Source organism: Polistes dominula, unplaced genomic scaffold, assembly GCF_049000335.1.
Source record: "Polistes dominula isolate Pdom_NZ unplaced genomic scaffold, Pdom_raw_medaka contig_49, whole genome shotgun sequence".
In the NCBI taxonomy this organism is placed as follows: domain Eukaryota; kingdom Metazoa; phylum Arthropoda; class Insecta; order Hymenoptera; family Vespidae; genus Polistes; species Polistes dominula.
The window spans coordinates 2,192,495-2,210,941 of NW_028300914.1; the positions used below are offsets into that span (position 1 = coordinate 2,192,495).

General features: G+C 32.2%; 2 protein-coding genes across 12 annotated transcripts; both read right to left on the bottom strand.

Annotated features, from left to right (window-relative positions):
• Positions 1 to 162: 162 nt before the first annotated feature.
• Asx (transcriptional regulator additional sex combs) lies at positions 163 to 10,019 on the bottom strand. 5 transcript variants are annotated; one of them, XM_089179875.1, is made up of 9 exons: positions 9,804 to 10,019; positions 9,405 to 9,665; positions 9,070 to 9,329; positions 7,644 to 8,729; positions 7,289 to 7,570; positions 6,350 to 7,204; positions 6,026 to 6,265; positions 5,472 to 5,515; positions 5,101 to 5,239 (listed from the first exon to the last, which is right to left on the bottom strand). In XM_089179875.1, the coding sequence occupies exons 1-8, from the start codon at positions 9,811 to 9,813 to the stop codon at positions 5,510 to 5,512; spliced, it is 3,000 nt and encodes a 999-aa protein (XP_089036001.1). In that variant the 5' UTR covers positions 9,814 to 10,019; the 3' UTR covers positions 5,101 to 5,239; positions 5,472 to 5,509. The 5 variants fall into 5 exon arrangements, with proteins under 5 accessions (XP_015177269.2, XP_015177268.2, XP_015177270.2 ...); XM_015321783.2 differs by lacking the exon at positions 5,472 to 5,515 and having other exon boundaries at positions 163 to 5,239; positions 9,070 to 9,326; XM_015321782.2 differs by lacking the exon at positions 5,472 to 5,515 and having other exon boundaries at positions 163 to 5,239; positions 9,804 to 10,018.
• A 1,504-nt stretch (positions 10,020 to 11,523) lies between these two features.
• Positions 11,524 to 18,201, bottom strand: LOC107066821 (uncharacterized). Of its 7 annotated transcripts, none has more exons than XM_089179878.1 (11): positions 16,828 to 18,192; positions 15,880 to 16,082; positions 15,453 to 15,767; positions 14,974 to 15,382; positions 14,673 to 14,857; positions 14,500 to 14,589; positions 14,034 to 14,417; positions 13,784 to 13,910; positions 12,934 to 13,411; positions 12,513 to 12,807; positions 11,524 to 12,319 (listed from the first exon to the last, which is right to left on the bottom strand). In XM_089179878.1, the coding sequence occupies exons 2-11, from the start codon at positions 15,916 to 15,918 to the stop codon at positions 12,152 to 12,154; spliced, it is 2,490 nt and encodes an 829-aa protein (XP_089036004.1). In that variant the 5' UTR covers positions 15,919 to 16,082; positions 16,828 to 18,192; the 3' UTR covers positions 11,524 to 12,151. The 7 variants fall into 7 exon arrangements, with proteins under 7 accessions (XP_089036004.1, XP_015177272.2, XP_089036003.1 ...); XM_015321786.2 differs by having other exon boundaries at positions 13,676 to 13,910; XM_089179877.1 differs by having other exon boundaries at positions 13,676 to 13,910; positions 15,880 to 16,078; positions 16,806 to 18,192.
• Between the last annotated feature and the right edge of the window lie 246 nt (positions 18,202 to 18,447).

Below are 18,447 nucleotides of genomic sequence, written 5' to 3' on the forward strand. Positions count from 1 at the left end.
AAAGATATATATATATATTGTAGAGTGCCACTTTATGTTTGCTTACGAAAACTCTATTGTGTCCTATTTCGTACTTGTGTGTAATAATTTATTTATTTTTTTTTTAATTCCAGTACCTGAAAAAAATGATTACATTTAAGTTTATTATTAGTTTAACTAGTAGAAAATTTATAATTTTTATTTATATATATATATATATCATACAATATCTAATTTATTTCATTAACATAAATAATACAATATTAATTATATTATATTGATTCAGGGAGCTTAAATGTCTTATTACGATGTATGAAAAATAATAAATATTTATATATTATTTATTACTTTTCATACATCGTTAAGATTATTTGCAGTAAGATTAAATTATTGGATAGTAATATATATTCGTCTCGCTAAATTTATTTGTAAAGAAACAAAAAAAAAGCAGGACAAATATATACTTCAATCCAATACACAAAAAAGAAAAATGAATCAGATGTTTATTTCATTTATAAATGTACGATGGGAAAAATAATATTGAAAATCTGTATGAAAAAGTTTGAATAAGAGTTTCACATGAGAAGTTAAATCTTCTCTAATTATATCGTATCACATGAATTACTCTACAATAATAATAATAATACTTTGCTCACATTAAAATGTATAATTATATGTAATATATATGCAATACTAAATTTATTTTATCGGTCAAAGAAGAAGAAGAAGAAAAAAAACAACAACAACAACGACCAAAATTAGTAAAGCCTACAAAATTATTCAAAATTATTCTTCATTTTTTTGCAGTCTCTTCTTCTTGTGCACAATAGTTCATTAATTTAAGTTACATTTTTTTTTTTTTTTTTTACACGTGCTCAGATTGATTAATATTTTCAATGAGATTACATTTTATTTATACATTTCTTTCTTTGTTTTTTTTTTTTGTACTGATTTTTTCCTCGTAAATTAATTCAATTAGAGAATGTACATTATGAAGTTAAACATTCTTAACCATTATTGCATATATTTATATATATATATATATATTTTTTTTTCCTTACTATTAATTAATTATAACTGTTAATAATTTGTCAATTTAATATTCTTTTTTTTTTTTTTTACAGTATTATTATTTATTCAATGATAATATTGTTTTTAGTAAGATTTATTTGTAATCTGTTGTTGCATATATTTAATATAAGAGATATTTAAAAAGTAACTTATTTTTTTTTATTTTATGTATAAATAATTTAAAATAAATTGCAAAAGGAAAAGAGATAAAGATAGAGAGAGAGGGACAGACAGACAGAGACATATAAAAAGGGAGAGAGAGAGAGAAAACTAATGAAAGATTACCAAATGTAAAATTACATTCACGTGATCTGCATTGTAGAGTTGTCTATGAAATGTTCAAATATAATAAAGTGAATGTTTATTTGAACGCAATTAAAATTGTCACAAAAAAAAAAAAATAAATAAAAAATAGGAAGTACAAACATGATCTGATAATTGCAGCAAGTTGTGATATGGAATAATAGTCTAATGTACAAAGATTATTACAGTTGAATTTAAATTGCGTTAAAATTGTAATATATTTTAAAATCTAATTGTAGAAAAATAATATTTGAGAGAGAGAGAGAGAGAGAGAGAAAGAGAGAGAAAAAAAAAGAATAAATTTATTAATGTATAATAATCAAATAGAAGAGTACACAACAACAATATATATATATATATGTATAATGAATATTGTTTATTAAAAAATGGATTTATTTATTTTTATGTAAAAAGAAGGTGATTATTAATCAATATATAATTTTCTGTAAATTGTTTAATGTGCAATTATCGCACAAATAAATCTGCAGTAGGTAATAAAACCACATCATCATAACATGTATGAGTCTACCACACTTATTTTAAGTAAAACCCAAAGTCGTGTCAACATATACATGAAACAAAACTAATCAAATATGTAGATACATAATAATAATAATAATAATAATAATAATAATAATAATATGTGCTGAAGAAAGTAATAAACAATTTGTTTTCATATTTAAATAAAAATGAAAATATAATTATTATCATTTATTTTTGTTAAAACATATTCATATTGTGTATATGTATGTATGTATGTATATATGTATATGATAAGAAACTATTATAACAGATATTTTAATTTAAAGGACTTCAAAGAGATTTTTAGAATCATGATCAATATGAAATTAATTCTTATATGAAATTTGTGTTGTATTTTCAAAACAAAACAGATAATATTTCAGTAGCCCCCTATAATTTTGTATTTCAGTCTCTATGCATCTATTACGATTATGATAATCAGTTCTGCTGCATTAAATTGAAGATATTTTACTGACCACAGATCTATATTGTACATCTTGACAATCTTAAATTCCTTTATATTTTAAGTACTTTTAGTCTTGTTGGTCAACACAGTTAGATAGATACATGTATATTTATATCATCATTTTTTTTTCTTCCCTCTATACATTATTGCAACAATGCATTTCAATATATATATATATATATATATATATATATATATATATATATATATGTATATATATATATCTTGATTTTTTTTTATTTTTTTAAATTTACTTATATATAATAATAGCTATTACAGACTTTAATTTTTAGCAGGCATATTTGCAGAAGAATATCAAGTATACTTTCCAATATACTTTCACAATTCAATGTCAAAAATGAATTTTAAAAAATCATAAATATTTGGAATAATTCATGTAAATTATTATTATTATTATTGTTGTTTTTTTTTTTTTTTTTATATATATATATAGGGCTACTTTACCTTGCATACCTTATAACTCTTCTGTAAAACGCTCTATGTGCAAATTCATTTTTTTTCTTTTTCTTTTTCTTTTTTTTTTTAAGAAGAATTGTACATACAATTAAGCCATGTACAATATTTTTGCGTATTATAAACTAAATCACACACAATAAACGAATATGATTTTATTTACATTTGAGCGACAAATACATCGATTATTATCTACTGAAAAAATGTATTTAATTATATAATTATACTAATAATTGATGTGAGAAGAGAAAATATAATAAAGTCAAGGAGAGAAATGAAGAAAATTCATCAATATTACAACGTGAAGCCAAAAAATCCTTTCCTATATATTTTGCAATGACAATCTTCTTACACAATTAAAGTCATGGCTTCATTAATAAAATTATCAAATGAATTAATAATCATAATGTTGACTATATACAAAATGTAATGTTAATTGATTTGTTTTTTTTTTTTTTTTTTTTTAAATCACACGGTACTAATGAAAAATGGATAATGAACTTAAAGAAAGAAAGAAAGAGAGAGAGATATTTTCTATAGATTATCTATTAAGAAAATAAGATATAACAGCTAAATTGATTCTTCACTGTTTAATTGATTGTAGCTCTAATATACTATTATAGTAAATAGCATTCCTGTACACCATGGCCTATTCTTGCACTTGTATTTAAATTAATACCATAATATTAATATTATGCAAAATGTGGTATTTTAAACTCTGTTTCTAAAATGTCATAGTTTAACAGTCTCCTTGGAGGACTTAAAGACAAGTCATTATAAGAGATCATTAATATAGTCTTATGACCATCATGTACAGGGATATTTTTCCTACACAATAAGAATGAATTGAAATATTTGCATTAATAAATAAATAGCGCGCGATGCATATTACAACAGGATGTAATATTGAGTGGAAGACGGTATTAGAGTCGGACTGTAAGAGATTTAACTTCTTACTGCAAATCTGAGTTGCAAGGATACAGTTGAAATTCAATATTTATAAATACTAATAACAACTTTCGGAATATAATCACGTTTATGGTATTATTGGATTAACATTACTTAATATTGTTATGAGAAAGAGAGAGAGAGAGAGAGAGAGAGAGAGAGAGAAAGAGAGAGATAATTATATATTGTAATAATATTTAAATATAATATGATATGTAATGAGATTTTATACAATTAAATGATATCAATAAAGATATATAAACAATAAAGATAAAACGTAAAATAATGTAATTAAATGAAATCATATCATCACAGAAAAATTAAATTCCACCGATTAAAAATATCAAATATTATTTATATATTATTATAAATCATAATATATAATTAATAGATACACATTAGCCTTCCACGTTAAAAAATTTATTATATATATATATATATATCAAGATTTAAAAAAAAAAAAAAAAAGAAAAGAAAATGAAAAGAGAAAGAAAGGGAAAAGATAAAAAAAAAAAAGCGCGTGTATTAAAAGTATAAAAAAAATTTGTCTGTACAAAACATATTATACAAATTATCGTAAAGTAATGAATTATCTCATAAAATGTAAAATATACTGATCATAATATATATATATTATGTAAACATATATAAAATCATTAAATAACAAAAAAAATTTCAATTCAATATGAATATTATAGATAATAATTTAAAAAAAAAAAAAAAAAGAAGGAAAAAGATGTAATTTCTTTTAAACTATATCCTTGATACCCTTGTCACGTAGAATAGTATTAATATTAAAGTACTGGTGATAAACTATCCGTTTCTTTTGTAGCATTAGTTTCTTTTTGTCTATCTTCTATAACCACATATAATACTTTTGAAAAACTGTCCAAGGAGGTGGTGGTGACTATGCCACAAACGAATAAATCATAATGTAACGTTCACATACATGGCTGCTGCAAATACTGTTCGACATTTTTTTTTTGTTTTCTTCGATATTCAACACTTTCTCCCAAGTGTTAATTATCATTATATATAAACAATTAATAGATATATACGTTAATTAAGACAAGTAGCACAGATACGCTGTGGTCCAATACAATCGTCGTGACAAAAGGCACCACATTTTCGACAAATTACCATAGCAGCACCCCGCATATTGCAATCGCAAGGTGGTGGTGGATCTCCACCCATAATCATACCAGGTGCTCCAGGTTCAGCTCCACCTGCTCCTCTACCATCAGTACCTCGTGCCTTTAACGTAACTGCTTGATGTGAACCTTCTCCTGCACTCGCTGGTCTACCTCTAACTAAATGTACTCCAACACCCATTCCTGCAATTTGAGGAGGTAATGGTGGTGCAGATGATGCCCTTGGAGCACCATCTCCGACGCCTGTCCTTTGCACAAGAATGTATTGTCCAAGTGCACTGGTAGCTGTAGATCCTAACTGTGCTACTGTATTGCTTTCTGTAACCTAATAATTTTCCGATTATGCAATTAGCTATGGAATAATATACTAATAATATTTTACTTTATTCTATACATCATTGAATTAATTTACAATTTATTTTCAATTTATAGATCTATATTTGTTAATTTCTTTTTTTTTTTTTCAATTTGCTACCTTTTCGATGTGTATATCACTATACTTTTTCAACTATCTATTAGAAACTCAGAACTAGGATAAAGATTTGTCTGTTAAGTACCTGTATGATACAGAGATCGTATCAAGCCACACGCAAGATTAGCACTGTACACAGAGAAAAATATAAAATAGTATACTGACCAGGCTTGAGTTTCTAATCTATGCAAATGCATCAAGTACAGAAATATACAATATCAAAAATGAAAAGAAAAAGCAGCATAATTAATCAAAGAAATATCGACATACATATAAATACATACAAGATGGTAAAAAGGAAGGATCCGATTTTTTAAAGGCATACAGTATTCATCAAGATTAGTACAAAATGTCTAATATGGATCTTAAAACCAACCCTTCTGACGTAAATTAACTTTTATTACTTATAAGCGTTCTAGATATTAATTTTGTACTCATCTTGATGAACACTACAAGCTCCTTAAAATATCGAAACCTTTTTTACGACCAATTGTACACATTGGTCTATCACATTTATTTTTGTTCAAAAAGTAAGCCATTATTAAATGTTCGTATTGAAATACTATATAAAACTCCCAAAAAAATACATATATAAATGTTAAACTTATTCAAATAAACTAAAATATTAAAAAAACATACCTCTGTGGATGTTGCTTGACGTGCTGTAGCAAAAACATGCCTAAGCATGACTGCTTGAGGTTTATTTTGTCCTTGTTTATTATGTTGGATAGATTGTTGTGTTTTTGAAGTTTTAAGTGTAGTTATTGTCCGTCCGCCAGACTTACTAGTTGTAAATGCTCCATCACCTCTTGCCAACAAACTAGGTGGTGGTTTGAGATGAGCTTTAAGTTGATCTCTGTTCGGTGAACTTTGTATTACCTAAAATAATATCATAAATGATAGAGGTATTATTTATTATACACGTATAATAACTTTAAACAAAGATCAGAACATTAGCTTTACCGCTTGACAAATTTGATAGCTGCGTTCCAAATTAACAGCTCCAGGTGGTTCTTTAGTTGTACCTCTGGATCTTCCTCCTCCCTGTTCTTTATTACTATTCCTTGAACCTCTTTGACTTCCTTGATTATTAGAACGAGATGTTCTTGAAGAAACGGACATAGATGTATTATGATACTGCTGTGGCTGTTGCTGTTGTTGTTGATGTAGTGTAGCGACAATCTGACGCGATGGTGTAGGTGCTGTTGTTTGATGTTGAACCATAATAGTACTTCGAGGATTATTATTCTGCGTTTGTACTCCGATTCCAACTGGCACTGTATTTTGAATTTGATTTTGCGTTACATTATCACGAATATTATTATGCAGAATATTATTCTGTGGATTTAGCTGTACAATTTCTTCTTGTGCTCTCATAATGTTAACCTGTGGAGTTGAGTTTGGCTGATTTTGTAACTGAGTCGAAATTGCAGTAGCATTATTCAATACTGGTGTTGTATTTTGTTCTGAATGAAAACTGGTTTGTACAAATCTAATAGACTGCAATTGTGGAAAGGCAATAATTGGTGGATTCGGTGATTGAAGGTTCTTCATTATGCAACTTGTTCCTGGATTTCCAATTGCCAAATTTTCAGATTGAAAAGGAGTTCCTTGAACGACAGGAAGTTGAATGCAATTAACAGATTCAACAGTGGCGTCTGAATTTATAAATTGTTGTGCAGAATTATTAGTCGATTCGGTTGTAGCAGGTACTTCGCCACACTCATCTTGTGTAGTCACTGTAATATTAGCAGCAACTGAACCATCTAAAGCAGCAGCTACCAGAGGCCAGGGAACTTGAAGTTCTTCTTGTTGCGTCTGTTTAATAATAAAAAATAAAAAGAATGAAAAATCATATGGAAAAAGAATACTTTTATAACATATATTAATTTATTTACATACCCTGTTGTTATTATTGATGGTATTAACAGCAGGATCTACTGTCCAACTACACTCTAACATTTCCGAACAAACATAATTATTTGCTTCTCTTAAAGCTTCATCTTCATTTCCGCCAGTTACATCTGGCGGCCCTCTGACATCTTCTACTTGTGCAGATACTACTTGAGTTTCTGTTTCTTCAGTAGTGTTTGATTCCATTTCCATACTTTCTAGAATAGGATACATAATTTCTTCTGGACATCCTGAAATTTCTTCATAAGCTTCTCTCATTTCTCCACGTACCTAAATATTATAAATAAAAATTATCGTATCGAATAAAATAACAGTTAAGGAATATTTCACACTTACTTCTTACCTCTAGCTCATGTATACGTTGTAAAGTTTCACTATCAATTTCCATTCCTTCAGGAATTTGTGCTTCACCATCTGCTGAATTTTCATGCGAAACTGGCCCTGACTCTGCCTGCGTGTTATTAACTATCAAATTGGGTTCATCCATTACGATATCACTTGTTCTAACTTGAGAATGTGTTGGTGAATTTCCAAGTGTAGTACTAGTTTCACAATCTGTTATTTGATAAATTTGATCATCAGAAATTTGAGTAATTTGTTCTTTTGATATTGGAGATATTTGATCTACTGAAGTTTCAGGTGTACATTCCTTGGGCAATTGCGAGCTTGGTTCTTCTAAGGACATTTGTTCCGGTTGATCATTAGATTTTGGTAATGAATTATCTTCTAATAAAGGTCCTGTATTTTCTTCTGAAACTTCAAGGAGGTGATCTTTAACATCGTCTTCTACTTCTTTATGATTTTCCTGTAATTCTTCTTCCATATATGTATCTACACTCTTTTCTTCACAGATCTGATTTTCAATCTCATTAGTTTTTGATGTTTCTTCTTCTGTAATATCGTTAACACGAACAGTATCATCTATCCTTTCCTGACATAATTGTGTGCCTACAGCTATTTCTACAGAGTCAGTGTTTACAGATTCATTGTATTCATTAGATAAAAGATTTGCTTGCTCTTCTGGTGCATCATTTATATCTTCAGTGTTATTTGTATTAATGTCAACTTTACAACTATCTTCCTCAATTTTATCTTCTGACAATACAATAGGACAATGAGTATTTTCTGATGTTATTGTATCAATATTATTTTCCAAACGTAGCCTTAGGCTTGAACGTGTTACTGCACCACTAGATCGTGATTCATTAATGCAATGAAGACCCGATCTTAGCTTAGGTTCACGTTTCTCACCCCAAATGGGTTCAAAATGTTTCACTTTCCAAGGATCTAATTTATTCTTATCACGTTCTGCTTCCATCTTCAATCGTTGTTGATTTTCTGGAGTAAATTCTCCTTCTGCTAATCGTTTACGCCATTCTAAAAGGGCTCGAGCAAAAAACTCATTATTTAATCCAGAAGTTGCTGCATCCTAAATGTATATAACACATTGAATCAATTAATTAATATTTAATAGAAAAAAGAAAATAAAAATAAGTATTGTCAAATGAAATATTTGTAATTATTCAAAAATTTCTCAATGATTTTATTTGTATATATGTTATATGATATACAAATAAACATTTGTATTGTATTCTGTTTCTAACACCAGACTGATCGATGATAACATGTATAGGAAGAAGTTTTTTAGAATAATAACCTTGATGATATATTTCAAGGTCATTGAAATTGGTAAAAAGAACAAATTTCTAAATAATTACCTAAATATCAATAAAAGTTAACGAATTATCTTTTAATTAAAAAATACCAACCTGCCGATCAACTGCAGGTAAAAGCTGTGCAAGTTTTCTTTGATATAAAGGAGGAAGGCCTTGAAACGTATGCCTATTTAATAAAGCACGTAAACTTGTACTTGCTAAAATGCTTGCTGGTGATTCAAGATCTACTAAGCCAGCTTCTAATTGTGCAGTCACAGACAATTTTTTTGTCGAACGTCTTCTTCCTGATTTTAAACTAAATCCTGGTAAACTTGCCAAAACTTCTCTCATTGTTGCAGCGGGTTCTTCAACTACTATCAAATAAGGAAAAACTCAAAAATCTATAAACAATTAAGAATATTACAAAAAAAATAAATAATTGTAAATACCTGTATTGATGTGTTGTACATTGTTAACTGGTGGTGGCGGTTCATTTGGTGGAGGTGGTGGCAGTGGTTTAACAACAATTCTTGGCAAAGTACGGGAATTTCCTGATGCTATGGTGGTATTTTTTCTACGCCTTTTGGCTTGTTGTCGCAATGCATGTTTAATAACTTTCTTACTGTGCACCATGCTAGAATAACCGGAACAACCTGGACCAGATTCACATCCTTCTTTAGACAGTTCAACATCAGTGTCCATGACAGCACCTATCCATTTGACAGTTATGAAAAATACATAGTATGATGGTATGGAATTGTATTAATACAATTCTTTGAGTACATTTTGTAAGAACAAACCTTACAAATGCCTTCTCCTATTAAAGAAATAAACATAACATCTCTCACCAACAATCATTCAGTAACATAATTGTTCAATGCGACTGTAGAAGAACGAAATAATTTTTAATATATTCCAAGATCCATCGTTCGTCAATGATAATAAACACTCGGTGCTAACCGAACATTCAAATTTAAAAATTATTTTTTATAAGTTAAATAAAGTGTCATTCGTTAAGATTCGCAAACTTCCTCCTCTTTCGGCCATATTGTATTTGTATATTTATACCATAAGAGCGCTATTCTCCAGCTTACACGAATGAGCTGTCCTCTGGCGACAAATATCGAAATAAATTAAATAATATCACAAAATATATATATATATATATATAACCACCCGCGAGTAGTTAAATAAATGTTATTACAAAATATTATTTATTTACAAATAAACAGATAACACTTTAAAAATGTCTGGGATCTGTTGATATATATGTATATATATATTTTTGTATTTGTTTTTGTTTTCTATTGAAAGAAATACAATCTGTGAAAAGCATTATAATTCTATTATATTGGGTTGTTCGGAAAGTAATTTCGTTTTTTCTCAACAGAGGATTTACTTGTATTTTTTGGCACCCAACTTCACACTTGGCTTGTGTGTGAAAAAGTTTCAATTAATTCTGTCAGTAATTTTTGGTTGGTACCCTTTTAAATATGGACAGCAATAAGCAGCATTTTCGTCATATTTTATTATTTTACTATAGAAAAGGTAAAAATGCTGTTCAAGCCAGAAGGAAATTAACCGATGTGTATGGAGAAGATGTGTTGACAGTACGCCAGTGTCAGAACTGGTTTGCAAAATTTCGATCCGGCAATTATGATGTCGAAGATGCACCACGTTCTGGAAGGCCGGTTGAAGCTGATGAAGACACGATAAAGGCATTAGTTGATGCAAATCGGCGAATAACAACACGTGAGATCGGTGAGAGGTTAAATTTATCAAATTCAACTGTTTATGACCACTTGAAAGGCCTAGGTTTAACCTCGAAGCTCGATATATGGGTTCCCCATGTTCTCACAGAGAGAAATTTGTGTCGTCGCGTTGACGTTTGTGATTCACTTCTCAAACGTCACAAAGATGATTCATTTTTGAAACGCATTATTACTGGAGACGTAAAATGGATTGTATATAACAATGTCAAACGCAAAAGATTATGGTGCAAAAAAGATGAACCGATTAAAAGCATTTCGAAAGCCAATGTCCATCAAAAAAAGGTGATGCTGTCTGTTTGGTGGGATTTTAAAGGAATCGTTTATTTTGAGCTTTTACCGGATAACACAACAATTAATTCAGAAGTCTACTGTCATCAGTTGGACAAACTGAATGATGCACTTCAACAGAAAAGGCCAGAATTAATCAACAGAAAATATATAGTGTTCCATCAAGCGAGACCTCATACAAGTTTGGTCACTCGCCAAAAGCTTTTACAGCTTGAATGGGATATAATGCCACACCCACCATATTCTCCAGATCTTGCACCTTCGGATTATTATTTGTTTCGGTCACTGCAAAATTTTTTAGACAGTAAAACTTTCACTTCAGATGAGGAGGTCAAAAACCACCTCGATCTGTTTTTTGCCAGCAAAGATCAAAGATTTTATGAGCGTGGTATCATGCTACTACCAGAAATATGGCAAAAGGTATTGGACCAGAATGGCCAATATATCATTTAATAAAAGATTTCATTGTAAGAAAATTGTCTTTCATTTTCACAAAAAAAAAAAAACGAAATTACTTTCCGAACAACCCAATATATTTGAAACTATTTAACATATCATTATAACAATACCAGATATTTTAACTCCATCATTTATTTCTTTTTACAAGATTGTATTTAAGTTTCATCATGAAAAATTTTATTTCTCTAATATGTCACTTATTTCTTTTAATTTATAATTTTCAATAAGGTCAAAGAGACTGATTTCTAATAATCGTATATCAAAAAAACGTTTATAGGTGTAAAATTTTCTTGTGCAAAAATTTTTTTTTTTTTTTTTACATAGATATACAATATATACATATTTACATTTTTTTTTTTCCAATAAAAAAATAGATTATATAACTTATTAATTACTACAATTCCTGTAAAAACTTTTTTCAATTACAATTCTTCTTTTTTTAGAGAAAATAACTTCGATAATCTGTGCAAGCTATTATTGTTAATATATTGAGTTATCTAGAAAGTTCGTAATAACCAACTTACCAGATAACCCAATAACTTAGACAGCTAATTTATATACACAAGTTATATCTATAAACTTAATATATACATATGTAAATACTAGAAAGTTCATTTGATGTAACTTTTTTTTAAGCTCCATTAGGAAATTCAAATGTAAAAGACATTATTAACATGTTATTCGTTTGTAATATGCTTGATCGTATCATTTTTCATTTCATCTATTGGTTCTGATAAAATAATCACTCCCTGTTCTGGCTCTGTTTTATGAAGACCAATTATAATTTTTTCTTCCGCGGAAGATTGGCTTTCAGAGGAGCCTTCCTGGGTGGAAGTAGCAGCTTCCTAAAACACAAATTAAAAATACTATTAAATTTAATTATCAACAAATTAAAATTCATGTTTTTTGATTTTTTTTTTTGTTTAGAAACTTTTTACAAGATGATGGTGTATCATGAACAAATTATTTGTAAGTGTTAGAATAGAATGATTTCATGCATCTTTTCAACGATATCTACGCATTACAAAATTTACTTACCGTACTACGAATTTTTGTATGCGTTTTAATATGTTTTGTCAGATGATCTGATCGCATGAACTTTTTCGTGCACTCAGGACACTGGAATCGTTTCTCTCCAGTATGCGTCCTACGATGCCGTTGTAATTCGTCTGATCTTGTAAATTTTTTTCCACAAAATATCCAATTACAAATAAATGGTCGTTCCCCAGTGTGCCATCTTATATGAGCCCGAAGATGACTTGTTTTCCCATAAACTTTATTACAACCAGCATAGTGACAAATGTGCTGACGTTTTCGAGTCATGTCCCTATTTCTAAACATAAAACCATTGTGGTCATCAATGTTATATAAAAGAAAACAAAAACAAAAACCGACTCTAGTAGTGCACGATAAAAAGAACATGAAATCAGTATTAAATTAAAACAATAATAGATCGTACCTATCACCATCACCGCAATTAGGACATGTACAAGCCACCCTTTTTCGATGTTGCTTATTAGTATCTGTATCTACGCTAGCATTGGTTGCAGTTGTTATTTGATGCTGATGTGATGTAGGAGCTGACGTTGTAAGCGTTCCGTTTGGTTGTAATGTTTGTAGAATTTGCCACTTAGATGGATCACTTGATTCTAATTGTAAGGCTGGAGCAGCGACAATAGGTGCTGCAGCAGCAGTAGGTAAAGTTTGTACAGTAGCAGGCTGTAACGCACTTGCTGGTATTACTTGTACATTTCCTAAACCTGGAATATTTTGTAGAGGTATCGACTGAAGAAATCCATTTGTAGTATTCATTCCAGCAGCTGGTTGCAGTTGCATTATACTCCCGCTACCAACACTTCTCATCATATTTCCTTGTTGAGCGGTTAAATTTGCTAGAGCAGATGCAGGAATTAGAGTAAGCTGTTGACCTTGGGCACCTGTGAGAAACATTGAAAATATATCATTTTATATAAATTTATATACATATTATAAACACTTTGACGGCCGCACATTAATATGTGTATATTTTATTATATTTGAAATCATTTTTGTATTTTTTATAAAAATACTAATACAAAATCACATTTTTGTAACACCAGCGGATAACTGCTGACAAAAAAAAGTCACGAATACACAACAGCGGCCGACAATGTGTTAATTACATAAATTACACAATAACAGATACAGAATAATTAATGTACCTGCTATCGTGTTTGGTTGAACTGTAGTTTGCGCAGATTGTGCAGTTGGAATATGTATAATTTGATTAGCCAATTGACTTGCGTCTATATTTGTCAATTTTATATCACCTTCAATTGTTTCAGGGGGTCTTGTTAAAGCAGTTAATGTCTGTACATCAATTTTCTGGCCATCCTTCGTCGTAATTACACTGCTGTTTCCTGGCATAGGCCTTGCAAGTGAACCAATACCAAGTACCTGTAAATACATTTTAGTTTCATTTTTAATATTTTATGCATCATTTGTATTTACTAATATTCATCATATTGTAAATTCATATCTGTCATTACATAAAAAAGAAAAACGTAATATTATTATTACCTGAACATTACTTGGAGTTGTAACAGTTGTACTCCAAGTTGCTACTGTAGAAGATGGTGCTGATGATTGCTGTTGAACTGATACTTGTTGAACCTGTTGTTGTTGCTGTTGTTGTTGCTGCTGTTGTTGTTGCTGCTGCTGTTGTTGTTGCTGCTGTTGTTGCTGTTGTTGTTGCTGTATTACTTGAACGACTTGTTGTTGTTGTTGCTGTTGTTGTTGTTGCTGCTGCTGTTGTTGTTGCTGTTGTACTTGCGCTTGTACAGCAGCTTGTTGTTGCTGTTGAACTTGCGCTTGAACTGCATGTTGCTGCTGTACTGATTGTACCACTTGCTGCTGTGCTTGCTGTTGAGCAACTTGTTGAGCCATTTGCGTTACTTGTTGACTCTATAATATCACAAATTTTGTGTTTATTGTTGTAAAAATATTTCATGTAATTCATTAATATATTTACTGATTTTACCCTTACTTGTAAACTTTGTAGTTGTGGTAAATTTGCAATCTGAACTTGTTGAATCTGTCCGTTTGGTGTAATAATCTGAGCCATCTGAGGAATTTGCTGAAATATGTGATTATTTATGAGTATGCATGAATGTAAATCAATTTTTAAAAAACTACAATATTTATAGAGTATTTACTTACTTGTGTAATTTGTGGTATCATTTGTGTAGCTGGCATATTAAAGACACTTAATAAAGCTTGAACAGGAAAATGCACAGTTTGATAGACAGTCTGTCCATTACTGGCAGTGACTGGTACTTGAACAGGCACAGTTTGCTGAACATGTTGCATAGGAAATTGTAATGGTCTTACTTGAACACTTTGTCCTACCAGATAAAAAATAAAATATTATTTTCAATTGATAAAAAAGTAAAATATATGTACATGTATACCATAGATATATTATAATACTAATAGATAAATATAATACATAAAACCATACCTGTAGGCAATTGAACTGTTTGACCAGCAATGTTTTGAATGATAGAAGTAGGAAATACTCCAGGTGCTCTTATAAGACTGACAGGTTGCGGTGTTATAATAGTTTGGCCATTAGCCAATTGCACTTGTTGACTGGCCAGTTGTACTTGCTGTCCATTAGCAGTAGCAAATTGCATTGTAGGCTGTGTTTGATGATGAGCTGCAGCACCCGACATCGCAGAACATGGAAGGAATATAGTTTCTCCCCCTTCAATATTTACAGCTTGCATTTGTGGTATCACATTATAACTAAGTTGCTGCTGTTGCTGTTGCTGCGGTTGTGTCGTTTGTTGTTGTGCCTGATGTTGCTGTGCTTGCTGTTGCTGTTGCTGAAGCGCTGCTTGAGCTTGAGTACCAAGTATTTGTGCACCCTATAAATAAAGAAGAAAATTCCATTGAAACTACTAATCGAACAAAACTATTATTTAATTGATAACTTACCTGTATAAATTGCTGAGGCAAAGATTGTACAGAAATTGTTTGCGTCCTTTGTTGATCATGTTGCGGTTGTTGGGCTTGTAAAGGCACAAAATTTTGCAGTTGTTGTAGAGTAATAACCTGTGGTTGCTGTTGTTGCTGTTGCGCTTGCTGCTGAATATCTTGTTGTTGCTGCTGAAGTTGTTGTAACATGTTGGAACTTAAAAATCTAATTTGTGGTTGAGCCGTTTGCTGTTGTTGATCCAACTGTTGCTGCTCGGCTTCATCTTGATGTTGAGAAGCTTGCGATTGTAAAGGGTCTTGGTCATCGATCTCTTCCTATTAAATTAAACAATGTTTATGTTTCTTTTTTTTTGTATAATTTATAAATCATAACATGAATACAATATCATGCACACTAAAAATATAATGCAAACAAAATTTTTCTTACTTGAGTGATAGCTCTTCCATCAACACTGCGCTTCATCATGAAAATATTTATTTTTTACTTTAGCCAAGTAAATTGGTATAAACTTGAAAATCAATTTGACGTCTACAGTTTTTATGCTAGGATTTCATTTTTCAGCATTCTCCCGCGATAGAAGTTGTTATTGTAATAATGAAAAACCACTTTATTTTCTGTCTGCACACTTCCTGAAAATGGATATATTTTTCACGCAGAATTCCATGGAGGTTTGTTTCCATAAGAGGAAAGAAAAGAAAACATTGTTTTGGAAATAAATAGTATCGAGGATACGAGTAGGATAGTATTAAATCCATCCGGATCTGTTTCGTTTCATCAGAATTTCATATATATCGCGACGGGCGAGGCGTATAAAGAAAGAGTTGACGTCGAATGAGACAAGTACATTTGTATCTACCGTGAAAGAAGAAGAATATGAAGTAAAAAGATTGAGGAGAAATCAGTGACGGATTATTGTTACTCTATCGGTCCAGCAGGGACGATCGCGCAATGCGATATATTGACACGTGCGCGAAGCGAGGGGCTACTCTCTTCCGAGACAAAGATGGACACAGAGCCCTCCTCGAGAACCCGATCGAGGACCGCCTCCCTACGCCCCTGTTCCTACTGTCCCACCCGTTCGCCCACTTTCTCTTTCTCTCTCTCTCTCTCTCTCTTTCACAGCCACCCAACACAACACGTATATATATATAATATTACCAACTCACTCAGTCATTCTCTCGTTCGTGTTCGGTCGTCTCTTCTCGGAAGAGAGCGCGTATCGGCGTAGCTGCGCCGAAGAGGCGTAAGGCCGCGCGTATAATACCAACACACAGAGGCGCGAACGCGTCATCACACCCGCCCACTCGCGCTCGCCCTTTCGCTTGCTCGCAGGCGTTCACCCTTATACTCACACTATTACTGAGGCTCACGTACTTGCGATATAACGCGCGGAAGGCAGCCTCACGATGCGGCAGCCTCCACCCACTTTGCACATGGGACTCCACCTAATTCTCGGCCAACACGTGCTCTGGCTCTACGAAACAGCACTGCTGCCGCCTCCACCACCTCTTCCTCTTCCCGTTCCCGCCGCCACTTCCACCACCGCCCCTTCCTCTTCCGTTGCTGGTCGTCCACTCTGCTTCTACGCGCGCTCTACCCTTCCCTCTCCTCCCCCCACTTTCACAATCCTTCTATTGCACTTTGTATAAAACTAAATTTCCTTCCCAGAGCCACCTTTTTTCTCTTTTACAAACCTAACCTTAAAATGCGTCTCTTCAATTTTTTTTACAGTGAAACAAACATCTTCGTATAATAATTATTAATCTTATTAAATAATCCTTCTCGAACCGATCAGTACTTTCGAAAGTGTTCTTACGCGCTATATTCAATGCGCTCCTTGCAAGTAGTTCGAGCAGGTAGCATTGTTATATTTTTTTTTTCTACAAGATATCTCCTTACAACAACCGCATGCATCGACTGCACATTTAATACTAACTTCTTTCTTCGGTTCTCACTCTCTCTCTCTCACACACCAGTCCTACTACACTACTGCACTACCACTACTACCTAACACTACTACTCCGTTAATAGCACTACACAACTATACTACCAACACTCGCCGCCACATCACTACATTACTGTTGCATTCCTTTTTTCCTGAAACTAATCTTACACGTATTTTTGACATTAAAATATTTATTCTAATAAATAATAAAAAAAAATGCTAATGTTCGAAATTGCCGCCAAAATGAAAAATGATTTTCGACGAAGAAGTTAGAGGGGAAAGGGGTTCGAGAACACTCGAGCATATACACAAAAGTTTTCAGCAAAGTGAATTCACGTTCACAACAACATTAGTTCGAAATAGCAAAACACGATATCACACGAGGAGGAGGAGGATGATGATCGTTTGGGATCAAGCGCAATTCGCAACGTGACTGCTTGGTAGGCGCGGACAGGAGGACGCGTTAACGTAAGTATGTGTGCTTGTTACGATAGAACAGTTCGTGTACGTGTGCGCGCGGGGCACGCATCAAATACGTGGGACGCGCCGTTTCGTTCGTCCCTCGCGTTCACGGAAACAAGGCCACGAATCCAGCACCGAAAGAGGACTACTTTGGATGGTGGGGCGGCGCGCAAGCAGCACCGTTCACCGTAGCTGAGGACGACGGACGGTGGCTCCGATTGGTCGAGAGCGTCGCTCCGAGACCGAAACTCGTTACGCAGGGGCGTACGCGCTAACCGTCGGACGCCCACCCCAACCGAGGGGGCTAAACCACCTCCTACTTTCACTCAGGCCTTACTTCCCCTCTTTTTGTCCCAAGAGTCCTCCTCTCCCCTTCTTCTCATCCCTCTTTACCCTATTCTGGAGGCCACAACTAAGCGGATCACGAGGCTTGTTCTAAGAACACATAGCCTTGCCCCCCTCTTTCTTTCTCTAACTTTCACTTTCTTTTTCTTTCTTTTTTCAATTTTCCCTTTTTTCCCTTTGGATTGTTCTATCGTATTTGTCCAACCCAACCTTCCGCTCAGCATGTAGTTTACGATCGAACA

Excerpts from the sequence above, each read along its gene's own strand:
- Asx (XM_015321782.2), bottom strand. Across the intron at positions 9,330-9,404 it reads TGTACAACACATCAATACAG|TAGTTGAAGAACCCGCTGCA; the intron begins GTATTTACAATT and ends CTTATTTGATAG. Across the intron at positions 6,266-6,349 it reads GCTATCAAATTTGTCAAGCG|GTAATACAAAGTTCACCGAA; the intron begins GTAAAGCTAATG and ends ATATTATTTTAG.
- LOC107066821 (XM_015321786.2), bottom strand. The coding sequence starts at position 15,918 with ATGATGAAGCGCAGTGTTGATGGAAGAGCTATCACTCAA. Across the intron at positions 14,418-14,499 it reads CACAACTACAAAGTTTACAA|AGTCAACAAGTAACGCAAAT; the intron begins GTAAGGGTAAAA and ends GTGATATTATAG. Across the intron at positions 13,911-14,033 it reads CAACTCCAAGTAATGTTCAG|GTACTTGGTATTGGTTCACT; the intron begins GTAATAATAATA and ends ATGTATTTACAG.